This window comes from Artemia franciscana, chromosome 12 (assembly GCF_032884065.1).
Source record: "Artemia franciscana chromosome 12, ASM3288406v1, whole genome shotgun sequence".
In the NCBI taxonomy this organism is placed as follows: Eukaryota; Metazoa; Arthropoda; class Branchiopoda; order Anostraca; family Artemiidae; genus Artemia; species Artemia franciscana.
The window spans coordinates 19399661-19414746 of record NC_088874.1 but is presented as its reverse complement, the minus strand read 5'-3'; the positions used below and the strand labels follow the sequence as shown (position 1 = coordinate 19414746).

At 36.9% G+C, this 15086-nt stretch overlaps 1 protein-coding gene across 1 annotated transcript in view; it reads right to left on the bottom strand.

The window, feature by feature from the left end:
• Window positions 1-15086, bottom strand: part of LOC136033813 (uncharacterized) — a 129835-nt gene that overhangs the window by 58970 nt on the left and 55779 nt on the right. The window contains exons 8-9 of the mRNA XM_065714727.1: window positions 9289-9488; window positions 2526-2720 (exon numbers count right to left, since the gene is read on the bottom strand). Of these exons, the coding sequence (XP_065570799.1) occupies window positions 2526-2720; window positions 9289-9488 (395 nt within the window). The remainder of the gene's footprint in view (window positions 1-2525; window positions 2721-9288; window positions 9489-15086) is intronic.

Below are 15086 nucleotides of genomic sequence, written 5' to 3'. Positions count from 1 at the left end.
CAGACCGCCTGAGGCTAACAGAGATACGCACGCTCCTCCTCCATGCGTATTTATTCAAAGCCCCCCTCTTTACATCCTCCCAGGAAGTTTCGATGTCCTTTAAATATTTCTTTATGACACTTTTCGTAGACAACCTGCTTTCCAGTTTGCCCCAGAGGGTTGGCTGAAAAGGACAATATTCGGCCATCTGTCATCCTTCATCCGCAGAACCTGCCCTAGACATCTTAACCTTTTTCTCATTATAGCCCTAAAAAGCGGGATTGGACACACTTTCCGTACAGCCTACTATTTGTAGTACGGTCAGTCAGCCGGGTACCCAAATCAATCCATAAGCAATTTCTCTTGAAAACATCGAGCAAATCTTCATCCACTTTTCGGAGTGCCCATGCTTCAGAGCCATATTTGACCATTGTCATCACTATAGCTTCTAATATTCTAATCTTGGTTTGCAGACTTATGCAAGGTAAAAATACCTTGAGCTTGGCCTATTCTGCTTTCCAAATCTTTACTGCTCCCACCGTGTTTACTAATAATACTATTAAGTGAAGCTGTCCACCTGATAAATAGTTTCGTGACCCAGAGTCACGTTTTCATCTTCACTTATTTCTAGCCTCAGTGACTTAGTCTTCTTAACATTAATTTTCAAACCTATTCTAGCACCCTGAACTCGCAAAACCTCTCAAAGTTCATTCATTTTCTCACACTTTCTTTTAGGATGATTAAATCATCAGCATAATCTAAGTCCAGGAAAGTTCTTATCCATTAAAGCTCAGAATGCATGACTCAGCTATACAATGGTGTCAAAAACAGTAAAGGCCTTGGACACATAGTATTTTAAATAAAAAAAATTAATTTTTACATAACCTACGCTTCACCTTGGAAAGTGATTTGCAAGTTCTATGCAATTTTATTCATGTCTTTAAAATATGGAGCCTTCTTTGGCAGCGCTGAAGAAATTTACATGGGTAAAAGAATGAACAGTAGTGTAAGCACTTATAAAAAATTGTCTCACAAGGTACATAAAAAAAGGGACCTTTTAGGCAAGTCTAAAAAAATTTCCAAATCGGCTAAGGCTAAAAAAAAATTTGCAAGATAATTAGCTTTTTCTTCATAGGTTTTACTAAATCTTGTTTTCTTTGTATATTTTAGGTATGTATCTTCTGATATATATATATATATATATATATATATATATATATATATATATATATATATATATATATATATATATATATATTTGTGTGAATTCTTAATCAAGTCTTAATTCAGCTATTGTGCATTATTATCAGTGTTAGTTTTACTAATGACTGTGACAGTTACTATAATGTGACAGTTCCGAAGCGTTTTTCGCCATTTCCAATTCAGTCATCGATGCCTTATGGTGCAACTACTTATTAATCCCAAAAGAGTATTATTAAACCACTAAATACGGTTTTCAGAATAGAAATAAATAACATCAAGGAACAAAATTTAACCGTATTTTGGATTAAAAATTAGAACAAATGTTCCGTTCTTATTATACTGATGATTGAAGCATCCTAGATGAAAGTGTGTGCAAAATGAATGAACTTTTAGAGGTTTTGCGAGTTCAGGGTGCTAGAATAGATTTGAAAATCTATGTTAAGAAGACAAAGTCACTAAGGCTAGGAATAAGTGATGATTAAAGTGTGACGTGGGGTAACTAAAAGATTGATCGGGTGAGCAGCTTCATTTAACTTGGTAGTATTATTAGTAAAGACGGTGGGAGCAGTAGAGATGTTAGAAAATATTGGAAGGTACAGTGATGAGAGTGGTCAAATATGGCTGTGAAGCATGTGCACTCCGAAAAGTGGATGAAGATTTACAAGGTGTTTTCCAGAAAAATTGCCTACGGATGGTTCTGAGTACCCGGCTGACAAACCGTATATCAAACAGTAGGCTGTTCAAAAAAAGTGGTTCCAATCCCGCTTTCTTGGGCTATAATGAAAGAAAGGCTGAGATGGCTAGGGCACGTTCTGCGGATGAAGGATGACAGATTGCCGAAGATTGTCCTTTTCGTCCAACCATCCCAGGGCTAAACGGAAAGCTGGTCGTCCTCGTCTGGGGTGGGAGGATGTCATACAGAGAGATTTGAAGGAAATGGGAACTTCTTGGGATGGTGGCTTAGAATATATTGGGATGGAGGAGGAGGAGCGTACATAGCTGTTTTGGCCTCAGGTGGCTTGGAGCTGCGGTAAGTTGTTAATATTAGTAGTAGTATAGATTTAAGCAATAAAAATGAAACCAGATATTTTCCCATTACCAACAGTTTTCGTAGTAATTTTTGAAGGTTTGACAAAAGCAGAACGTGCAAATTTGGCAAAATAACTTGTGCAAAATACTTAAGGTCTAATGGATTATGTAAAACTTATTTTTCAATAGCCGTTAGAATTTTTTAAGAGACCTCATTTGTTCACGAATTGAGAGGAAATTCCAGCATCAGAGGCAAAATGAAACTATCTTGGGCCAAGAACTACGTTTGTCGGTACAGTCAAAATCAGACTTACTGTTATATAATCCACGAACTCCTTGTAAACTGCGTCATCAGGGCTACAAAATCGTCCATATGTCCTTGTAGGGAAACGAATATCACTAAGCCTATGCTCTGCACAAGCATGGAATAATAGCTCGGCCATGCCCATGAGGGCAGTTGTATGTAGTTGAGGATCCTTTTCGTATTTTCCAGAAAATTTGACCAGGTCCTTTTAAGAGAAAAATATTAATTATTCTTTTTTTTAGAAAAAATAAGGTTTAAGATTAACATTGTTAGTTATATTTAACCCATAAGAGCAGAACAACATACCTGGCCGGTGAAAAATTCGATAAACTCAACTTGACTCTAACCCAAATATCCCAATTTTACAATATGCGGTATATCTTAGATTAAACTAGATAATGAAATCAACTAAATGATAAGACTAAATGACTATATTCAAATCAGAGCAAAGCAAAGATTTTCAATATGTATGATCGGGAGGCCCAAAATAGGCTCCTTGGGAACTAGTCCCTTCCCACAGCCCCCCTAGTCAACATCACATATATATGTATGTTATTATCGTATTGTAATTCAGAGATTAGGGAATTGCAGCAAGTATATGAATTTCAGCCATTAAAAATTGTTAAGATTACATTGTGACTGTCCTAAATTAATACAAAGTAAGTACATATTCTACAATTAATGTTTGATTTTGACTAGACTTAGAGTTTAAGGGCTTAAAACTTACTGATTATAAATCTTGGGCTAATATTACAATACAAAGTTCTAAACAAAAACAAAATTTGTTGCATGTTTCCCAATATATTTTTTTTCACCAAAGCTTGTAGTAAAATCCTGAGCTTGGTTATTCAACAGGAGGAGCTAGCGTTACCCCTTGTCGAAATCTGGTAGACTTTCTCATATCTATGTTAACCCTCATTAAAATCTCTTGTCATAACCGTGTCAATAAAGGATATGTCTACTCTGGCGATTTCTTATTTTATAGGTCAACTATTAATTCAACCTACTATCAATTAATTTAAAACTATGTCTGTTTCTGAATTGTTGCGTGCCTCAAAGGGTAGTGATTCAGTCGGTAATTTTCAAAATGCCGATGCAGAATTCAAAATTAATTATAGCTAGGACTTGTAGATACATGGAAAATTATGATTAATTTTACTTTTCGCATTGTTTTGTTAAAAAATTGCTTTCTCCTTTCTTTAAGAACTTTAGCCGCTCTTTTAAAAGAATCGACTGTATAACGGGATTTATCTCTGTGTTTAAGACATTAAGATTGTTCTGATACCTAAAATTGCCGATTAATTCTAAAAAAGTTATTTGTAGAGGCCTTTTATGCTTTTTATCTCTAAGAAACGATACCGATATCGCTTATATTTGAGAAAAAACTTCAATACAGTTTTTAATTGATTCACAAAAATATGCATCTTTTAAATCAATATAAGAATCATTAACCTTTTATGCTTGGATCGACCGCATAAGTGTGGTTTATATTTTTTTATAAGCATTAAATTGTCGTAAAATTCCTACTGGATTTTTCACCTTTGGCTGACACATATTTTAAAAACATATTCTTTTTTTCCATCGTAAATTTTCTAGTTTTCCTACTGTATTTCTGTATGGAATCTATAACTCACTGGTTAATTAAACCTATTTATATTCTTCAGAATGAAACTAATAGTTGTATTTATTGTTATAAGTCACTTTCTTCGAATATCCTACAGCAAATGAGTAATGATACCTCAGTTGTTTTAGACGCAGCCCTTTCCCTGGATTCCATGACATCACTATCCCGTTATTTCGACGACAGTCCTGCTTTTAAACACAACCCTATCCCGTCATTCTGAGGACAGCCCTAGTTTTAAACGCATCACTGACCCATTATTCCGTGACAGCCAGCAGGTGCATCTTACGTCATAGGGAATGTTTTCAAAGAGATGCAGGTGTCTGTGGCGTAATTGGAGTTGAGAGTAGCGCAAACTTGCGTGCCTTGCTAGATTTATTGGGGGTAATGTAATCTTGCGTGACTTAGTAGATTTGTTAGGAATGACATGCTAGACATCAGGGGTCTACGGAGAAGTCTGGGTTGTAACTGAGGAGAGCACGAACATGGGTGTTACGTAATGACGATCCACATGCGAGTGTTACTTATTGACAGCACTTACATGGGTGTTACGTAATGGCGGCACATACGTAATATGCCACGCAATGAGAGCTCACACGCGGGGTGTTACATAATGATGGTGCACAAATGAAATGTAACGCAATCTTATACGTGGGAGTTACGTAATGACGGGGTACATATGGGGGCTACGTAATGACAGTGCGCAAGGGGGATGCTATGTAATGACAGGGCACACGTGGGATGTTATGTAATGAGGTTACACACATCGGTGTTACATTATGCATTAGGTGATTTCTTTCTTCGCCATTTCTTTTCATTTGAAGGTGTTTTTTAGGGAGCCTTTATATTCTAATATTTTTTGTCCCATTAGGATTTGAAAGGGCCATTACCATCCAATGGAACGGCGGCCTAGCGACCTGGACCAGCAATCTATTTCTAATATTATGATTCAGGAAATAAATTCTGAGAATTAACTAATTCCACAGACGGAGAATTCCCCTGTCCCACGTACTAGAATGATTAAGCTATTAATTACGTATTTCCTATGACTGCAATTATTGATATGCAGAGGGCAAAATCGATTACTAGAGTTTGTTTATATTTGAAGTGCACCTGCTTGCTAAGTAATACCTTAAAAGGGTATTATAAACCTATAGGCATACGGAGCTATTCTTCACTTTTTAGCGATATGACCCTAGCATTTTGGAGGGTCCTTCTAAGAGAATTTCTACAGATATTTTCTTAGAGAATGATATTAACTTGTTCAAAACACAAGAAAATACTCCTTCTTAGAGAATATTTAGAAATGCTTTCTTAGAGAATGATCTAAGTTTGCTGAAAATATAAGAGAATGTGGGCACAAAACATATGACTTAATTCTATATTTTATTAATTTTTTCTTGGTATTATTTTTTTTCAATTCCCGGCCCATGACAGTAAATGACAAAACCCATCCCTTTAGCGAGCAATTCCAACGGATGGAGGAACCTAGCTACCAAACCCATAGAGAGATGGTAAATTTCAGCGCCAGCGCATATCTAGAAAGCTTCAATTAGCTTCAGAAGCGTTTAAATGATCGATTCTAACGTAAACAAATGGTTTTGCAAGAAATTACCTGAAATGCCATAAGTACGATAATGCCTACTAGAGGGGGCCTTTTGTCAGCCATTGAATGTCAGAGGTTGAAAATTGTTATGGAACATTACCATTTAGCAATTAAACGGCAAGTTTCCACTGTTCAAATAAAAAGCAATCGTCATTTTTGGTTTATAAAGTTATGTTTGCGGGGAAAATGCGAAAAAAGGCTTAGGCGTGATAGTGTGTTCCAGGGTGTCTTTTGCATGCCATAGATTACCATGGAAGCAGCCGCATACAAAGTCTCGGAATTGATGGATCTTGGAGCGGAATTCACAGGATCGGAATTGTAGAACCGGAGGGCCCAAGTGGGAAATCCAGAACTGACACAACCGGATCCAAATTTGGAGTTTGGATTGGAGAAACATAGAGGGAACTTGAAGCGATTGAACAAGGGTGGAATCCAGCAGAATCGAAGGTGGAACCGCTGTAACCGTTATCAGAAGCGGGGGAAGATGAATTGGATATCACTTTATTTTAGAATACCTAAAAATGTCTTGGGATGCAGAGGGGTGCCTGAAAAAGGGTGCCTGAGGGGCAGTAATGCTGTAACGTGTTGTATTTACTTCTAAAAGTGGAATTCATACAGAATAAAGGGTTAACATAGATGTTAATTATTTAACAAGTGGCGTTTTCAAGCATTTTGTGGTACAACACAACGATTCTAGCCAAAATAATGCCAAAAAGTTACTGTGTGAAATTTCTGAGGTAGTCCATTGATTAAGAATTACCGAAAAAAACTATATGTGTATCGATCCACATGTTTCAGTGCTAGTAATGCCGCATGGTGGAGCATTGATTTCTAAAGCTGCAGGTAATAATACAAAACAATGCTTAACATAGACAATTATTTTAACCATAATGACTATCCTAAAGCAAAGTGGTGTTTTCAGTCATTTTGTGGTGCAAAACAACAATTGTAGCCAAAAGAAGGCCAAAAAGCTATTGTGTGAAAAATTTGAGATGGTCAATCGATTTAGAATGACTGAAAAAACTATAAACATATTGAGTTGCCTGTTTCACTTGCAGTAATGCCGTTCTGTGGGGCATTGGTTTGTAAAGGAGCAGGTAGTCCTACAAAATAATGCTTAAAATGGACATTTATTTAGTCAAAACGTCCTACAGCGAAGCGGCGTTTTAAATCATTTCGTGGTGCAAAACAATAATTCTGGACAAAAGAAGGCTAAAAAGCTATTGTGAGAAAATTTTGAGATTCTCCACTGATTTCGAACTGCTGAAAAATCGATAAGCATATTGAGCCTCCTGTTTCAGAGGCAGTAATACCGTAAGGTGGGGCATTGTTTTCTAAAGGTGAAGGTAGTCCTACAAAATAATGGTCAACATAGACATTTATCTTCGCCAAACAGACTGTCCTACAGCAAAACGGTGTTTTCAGTCATTTTTGTGGTGCAAAACAACAATTCTAGCCAAGAGAAGATCATAAAACTGTTGTGTGAAATATTCTGAGATGATCAATTGATTTAGAATTACGAAATAAACTATACGCATATTGAATGTCCTGTTTTAGAAGCAGTAATGCCGTACGGTGGCACATTGGTTTCTAACGGTGCAGGTAGTCCTACAAAATAAAAGTTAACATAAGACATTTATATTATCCAAAAAGTCTGTCCTCCAGGAAAGCCGTGTTTTCAGTCATTTCGTGATGCAAAACAACAGTTCTGGCCAAAAAAAGGCCAAAAAGCTATTGTGTGAAAATTCTGAGATAGTCAATCGATTTAGAATTATTGAGAAACTATAATCATATTGAACCCCAGTTTCAGAGGCATTGATGCCATACGGTAACGCATTTGTTTCTAAATGTGCAGGTAGTCCTACAAAATAAACGGCAACATAGACATTTATTTTAACACTTCATAGAAGTAGAGTATTCAGCTCAAAGAAGTAGATGATTCAGCTGAAGCTTAAAAAATTATATACAGTTGTATATAATAGAGCTTCAGCTATTTTAGAGAAGGGTCGGTGGTTCTTTGTGTAGGTTTGTGGAGGAGTGTGGCCTAAGCGTCAAAAAGTACGTTTCTCCTTCTTGGTCGGTCTTCAGATGAACTTAGCCAAATTTTCAAGCGTCACTACGTACAACACTAGTTAAGGGTATATTAAGCAATTTCTTGATTATATGGATTACATGTGTGATTTTACGCATGTTATGGGTCCTTACGAACTTCCAACTTGGTTCGTGTTACAGTATCAAGTGATTTCAAGCCAAACCTTGGTCATGTTTGATTATCAATTGTCTGATCATCATCCCTGAGCCTGCTCAATGACTTTGCCATCTTTTGGTCATCATAGTACATCTCTTGGTCTTTCAGCAACTTTACACCGTCATGACTAGTCAAAAGTTGATCAAGCGCCTTTTACCGTGTCGGTAGATTCAATTCTGGACAAAATAAGCATCCTTTTTATCACCTTTTCCGTTTGCCTCAAGAAGAAAATTGAATCTTTTCAGATGTGGGCTACTACTGAAATTTTCAATCCCCCTCTGGGATTGGTGGCTAGACACCCCTCCACTACCCTTTGGAGTTGCTCACTAAGGGGTGGTACAGTTATTGAGTGTCACTGACTGGGAATCGAGAGAAAATAATACCAAGAAAAAATGAACATAATATAGAACTAAGTCACATGTCTTGTACCCCCATTTTCCTATATTTTGTGCAAACTTAGATCATTCTCTAAGTAAACATTTCTAAATATTCTATAAGAATGAGTATTTTCCTGTGTTTTGAACAATTTATTATCATTCTCTAGGAAAACATCTCTAGAAAAGATACATGACGAAACATGCACCTGCTGTTTTTCAGGGAATGATGGGATAGGGATGCATTTAAAACTAGGGCTGTCGTCAAAATGACAGGATAGGGATGTGTTTGAAAGGAGGGTTGCTGTCGGAATAACGGGTTAGGGATTTTGTGAAATCTAGGGATAGCGCAGCACTTAGAATCAACGAGACATCACTACTCAAATAAAGATGTTAAATATCTTACTGTTCCATGAGATTTCAATCACGTATTTTTATGTTTAAAAAAAAATCGGTCTTAATTTCATCAGAATGATTACTTTTTAATGTATATGCTTTTTTTTAATTGGCTTCTTATGTGAGGTGTTTTCAGGTTTCTAAATGTACATAACTGCTTTTTATTCTCTTTTCTCTCTCTGCTTTTTCATAACATGGAAAAAAGTGAAATTTAAGCCACTAAGATCCGCTTTTGACATAATGAAGACTATGAAAGATAGCGCACTTTACGTTTTACAATAAAAAGTGAATATTGTACCTTTTCTGTCAAAATCAATATGAAAGTTATATCAAAAAGATAAAAGTTTTTTATCAGAAACTTGAGCCGCTATTTCACTGTAGAATGAGATCAAAAACCTAATTATGCTAATTCTTTAGAAGCATCATTAAAAATAAAACTAGAAAATTTGGCTAGCATAGTTTCCCCTTTCATTTTTTTTTAATTTCCTAAGCTTTAAGATTAGTCATAACAGTTAAGAACATAATTACCATTAAATCGCCTAAGACTTCAGTACTTGGTATCTTAATATAGTAAAATAAACTCATTGCGATATTTGCCACATTGGGTGTAACTAGTGAAGGTTCAAGCTTTCCGCTTCTCAAAATATCTGCAACAAATTTGGATGTTGCGGGTGTACCAGCTGTTGCAAGCACATCCAACAAAAGAAACCGAACGGTGGATGGTTCATCTAGAAAATACAGTCATAGTTAGAGAAAAGTAGAGTAAAAATTCAATTTTTTAAAATATTCTCCAATACTTTTAAAGAAAGTAGGTATGTATGTAAGTACTTTTATTACCCGAAGATTCAATGGAATTACGTCGGAGTACAATTGGAAAAATAAAAGAAAATCACTCTACGAAGAAAACCATATGATAGCTAGCCACGGGTTCGTCCTTCCTTTAGCCTTTTCCAGGAAATTATCTATGGCTCGGTTAATGCAAACTATTGGATCGGACATTTCGTAATTACACAGAATATGCGAGTTCCTCGTCAACGAAGGAAGTCTCAGAAGAAACCTGGCGAATCGAAAAAACAGAATTCTTACTTTTGTACACTGGGCGGACGACACATATTTCCAAGAAGATGCTATAAACAGTACATGTGGGAGGGCAATGGCATTATACAGCAATGCATGGTATCTACGACAGAATCGATGTCTGTTACCAATGATTGTTCTGTAAGCAATTCGGATTCTTGCCTCTATGCGTCGTACAAGCAACGTCCCTGTTGAGTAGAGGCTTCAATCGAATGGTAAACCAAGGTAGGTAATACTGTCAAATGGCTTAACAGCTGAATCATCTAAAAGAATTTCTTCCTTATAATACTCCGCGTTGAAGAACAGTACGGTCGATTTAGACACAGTAAATGATAAACCTACTTTATTATATTCCCTATTCGAAACATCAAAATGCTTCGATAGTCGATTGACAGACCTGTTCAAATTAAGTAGGTCGTCGGCAAACGTTATCAGCGAAATGTTGATCCCTTTTGAAACACAAGACGTAGCTACCTGGGCTTGTGCCAGCAGAAGGCTATTGTTATACAAACTCGGAGACACAGCTGAGCCTTGCCTGATCCCTTTAAAATAACGAACCGGTCCGTTGTTGTACGGACCGATACAAAAACGGATTCAGCCGGATTTGAGTCTATTTTAAGTTGCTCTCTAAGATTATTGTATATATAATACAGAGTTCTGACAATACACAGATTTAGCCCTTGTTTATACGCTTCTAAAAAGATTTGCACATGCACCGACGAGTCAAACGCCTGGCTTATATCAAAAGAACCAATAATTAACGGGTCACCGGTTGCCTCAGAATCAGACAAAATAGCAGCAATGGCAAACAGAACATCAGTGCAACCGAAACCTACTGTTAAGCCTAACTAGTGGTTTGGTATTTTGCAACAGTTTCTAACATTCGACAATATAAGCATTTCAAAAAGCTCACATAAAACTGGTGACACAGTAATTAAGCGATAGCAGGAGCAGATGTTAGCTGGCTTCCCTTTTTTCAGGATTGACGTTAAGTTGTCCTCTACAGAAAACATCGGGCACAATACTGACTACGAATATGACTTGGTACAATAATATTAATATTCATACAAAAGACGAGTACCATTCACAAGGTGAAGTGCACACAAGCCGTCAACTCCAAGTATTTTTTTTTCTTTTTCAACTTAAAGACATTTGCAGTTGCATCAGAAAAGTTGCTCGATATATGGCCTTGATACACTGGGATCCGGGGCAATGAATTTGCTCGTAAAGTAGACTAGCAAGTCCTTTGGGTTACAAAGCATGGACTTCGGCGTTTCTTGGCGATCTTTCACGCGATCTTTCCATAGACAACATGGATCGTTGATTATTCTCTCTGTATATTCATTTTTAACATCTGTACGATACTGCTTCAGGGCTTTCTCAAATTTAAACCAGTCCTTGATTTCGCACCACTGTGAAGTTCTTTTTTCCTTAGGAATACACACATTAACACATGCTTCGATGGGGATATGGTCGGTGGAGTGACTTCCCATTAACACGCTAACTGTCCCACTCACGTTTAATGTGCATGCGACATGGCCTATATTTGAAACTGAACCACTAGTGTGCACGAAAGTAAAATAACTGTCTTTTGGAAGCAAACTATACCGATTTTCCTGTGTGCTTAGGATCAACTGGGACCGAGGAGAGGAGTCGTTGGCTAGATCACAGTTGTAGTCTCCGATTATAATGCATTCCAGCTTGGACATTATAATGGTTTTGAGGCACTTTGCAAGAGCACGCACTGCCTTTGAGAATCGGTTATCTGATTCTTCGTCGCTGTAGTTTGTGGGGAGGTACACATTGACGATCACAAGATTCCCAACTCTTATAACCATAAAGTTTTCAGCCGTATAAAGATTTTCAGAGTCAACTGCAAAGCTACCTACGATTGCTAGTCCACCATAGGGCCCTCCACGATGACGAGACTTTGCTGGGACAAAATAAAATGAACAATTGTCTGAAAACTTGAGCAGGCTGAGACTATCACTTGTCAGCAGATGTTTTTCGATGCATAGAATATTGCCACGCCGACATAATTCTTCAATTAAGGGGATTCTGTGAGAGACACCTCTGCTCATGTTCTACGACACGATCTTAGTACTTGCATTCTGTTTATTCATCGGAGCGTTTTTGCTTTCCAATTTTCTTTTTCATCTCAGGACATTGGAATGACTGAGAGGTATGTTTTGTCGATTTTCATGCTGCACGGCCAATTGGATTCGTGCAGGGGGGAGTGGCATTTGACGTATGGCCTTGGACATCGTAACGGGGACAAACCTGGGGAGCGGAGCATGTCGCTGAAACCTTACAAAATTCCTGGCAATTATAGCATCTTTTTGGAAGGTACACAAATTCTTCAATCGGAAAACGTTCAAAATTTAGTTTTGGCGACCCTTCATGGCCATATCTAGCAGATAGCGGGAAGAAAAGTACAACTTATAGATTCGACTTCCACCACCCTGCTCTGCCCTTTCGCAACCTGAAACAAAGTTTTTCACCTGATCGGCATCATATGTAGTCGGAATTTTTTTTTATCAAACCTATAAAAACTGGGGATTTGACCCTAGTCTCTGCACTTTGCGACTTCTGGTTGATAGGAGAGGCAATGATGTTTCCCTTATCCTTCGCTTTAACGACAAGCCACCATTCAGGTCGGCCTCTTTTCAATTCAACATCATCGACTGACAGGTCTTCTCCACCCATATTCGTCATAAATTTATTTCGTTCCTCTGGCGTGGTAATGGGGGGTGGCTTCTTCAGAACTACTGAATAGGGTAGTGGAGAAAGTCTATCTAGTGCAGGATTGAGTTGGCTTCCTTCGCTTAGAGATTTGCCGGACGGACACGGGAGTGGGACTTGCCGTCGCATTTCATTCACTTTTGATATAACACATGCGCCTACTTCTGCTCCACTGGCTGTCACTTCTTGTGGACCAAATATAACGAACTTGGGAGCTTCTATTCTTTCTTTAGCGCATCTTGCAAATAGCTTAGCAATATCAATTAGATTGTCCTCATCTTGGACGCATTTCGTACGATCACCGGTTTTGGCCACCTTAGTCAACAATTCTTTTGCCTTTAAGAGTGAGTCTATTTCAAGAAACTCCACTGCTCGTTTCAAAAATACTTCCTTCTTTATTCTGCCAGCCATTGAATGCGATATGTAGTTCAAAACAGGATTTAGTATTACAGTCTTCCCCATGCTTGAAACTAGTTACTGAAATCACCCAGGAAGAAGGGAAGTGTAAGGACTCCCTCGCCTATTCTCCGCGATTTTTTATTTTTTTTTTAAAGTACCCATTCATGTTTTTCCAGAGATATTCAAGTCTTTCAATTTTTTTCTGGAGGAAAGGAGGCAAAGGTATGACTTTTTTTCACCACACAAGTACCATTTACAATACTGCGGACATTCAATTACTTGTTAACATATCAAATAATTTTTGGAAAATTATTTTGGAATTATTAACTATTGCATCTTTTGATTATCTTTTGCCTACCAGAGGAGAAACAGGGGGAGGTATTACATATCCCTCTCTACCTACGGAACCCATAATTTTGAAAACTTTCTTAAAATTAATGTGTTATGCAAATTTGTGTGTATACAAATATGTCGCTAAACTTGCTGCACTGAAGTATAGTTACAGTAAGCATGTATTTGCTAAACTGTATAGTGCTCTAGCTATGCCTCACGCGCTGCATATTTCACCACTTTGGGATTCTATCAACGTATCTATCAAGAAATGAACTGACATCATTTTTATACAGAGGAGAAAGGGGGGAGGCATTATATATCCCTCTCTACCTACGGCACCCATAATTTAAAAAAATTCCTTACAATTAATATGCTATGTAAAATTGTATGGATACAAATATTTAGCCAAACTAGCTGCACTGAGGTATAATTAAGCGTGTATTTGCTAAACTGTATAGTGCTCTAGCTATGCCTCACCCACTGTATATTTCACCACTTTGGATTTGGTTGTCTTTAAAGGTTCCGAAAACGGAACATTTAAAGGTTCGACCGAAGGTTTGTCTCTATCTGAGGTTTTTATTAAGATTCCCGCTGTATTATAGGAATAGTTTTAATTTTGCAAAAATTTTGTATACTCGACCCTTTAGATGTAGTAGATTAAATAGAGTGCGATATGTTTAAGAGAAGTTTAAACCATTTACTTCATTTTCTACAATTTAATACTATTTATGAGTCCTGTTTTGATTAATTTTATATTATCTATTTTCCTTGTTTAGAAGTAATAAATATATATATATATATATATATATATATATATATATATATATATATATATATATATATATATATATATATATATATATATATATTTCTTTACTCCGCTTCTTATTCGTATGTTATAAGCGGGCAAAAATAAATTCATAAATTCGTCTTATACCGTAGTAAAATGTATTTGAGATATTTTTCATTCCTGATAATTGTTGTGCACTATTCTTAGAAGTTCGATAGATCTGTTTCATGGGAAATATACCAAAATAGATGTGCATGAAGATGTATATGACGAAGAATCTTTTCTTATCTTGTCGCTAAAGCTGGAATTATTCACTAGCGAAGTTGCTTTGCACTACAAAATAAGAGTATGGTATTGACAATAGATGTATGATTTTATCAATAACCCGTTTAGGCTAGTAACATCTCTGATGAGCCTTGATAGATAAATTAAATATAAAAAAAACAAGTTTTGTAAGTGCAAGTAAGGAGCGTCATTAAAACTTAAAACGAACAAAAATTAATCTGTATATGAAAGGGATTGTCCCCTCTTGATCGCCTCGCTGTTTACGCTAAAGTTTGACTCTTTCTCACAAGTGTACTTTTAAAAAAAACTTTAGCGTAAATGGCGAGGCGTTAAGAAGGGGTCAATCCCTTTCATATACGGAATAATGTCTGTTCGTATAAAGTTTTAACGTCACTCCTTACTTGCAGTTAAAAAAAACTTGTTGAGGAGGAGACGAACCCCCTTATATACGTAATATTTTACGTTCGTTTTAAGTTTTAATGCTGCTCATTACTTCCACTTGAAAAAAAAATTATTTTATCATTATTTTTTTTAATAATGCTAGAAAATCCTGCGCCTCCTTCATGGAAAATCTCTTCCCTCATTGTAAATTCCTACATGGAAAGATCCTCCAACGTAACCCCCCTCCCCACCGACCCATCCCCACCTCAACGCGAAAAGTCTCCCTTGTAAACGTCTGTACACTTCATAATAACCATTA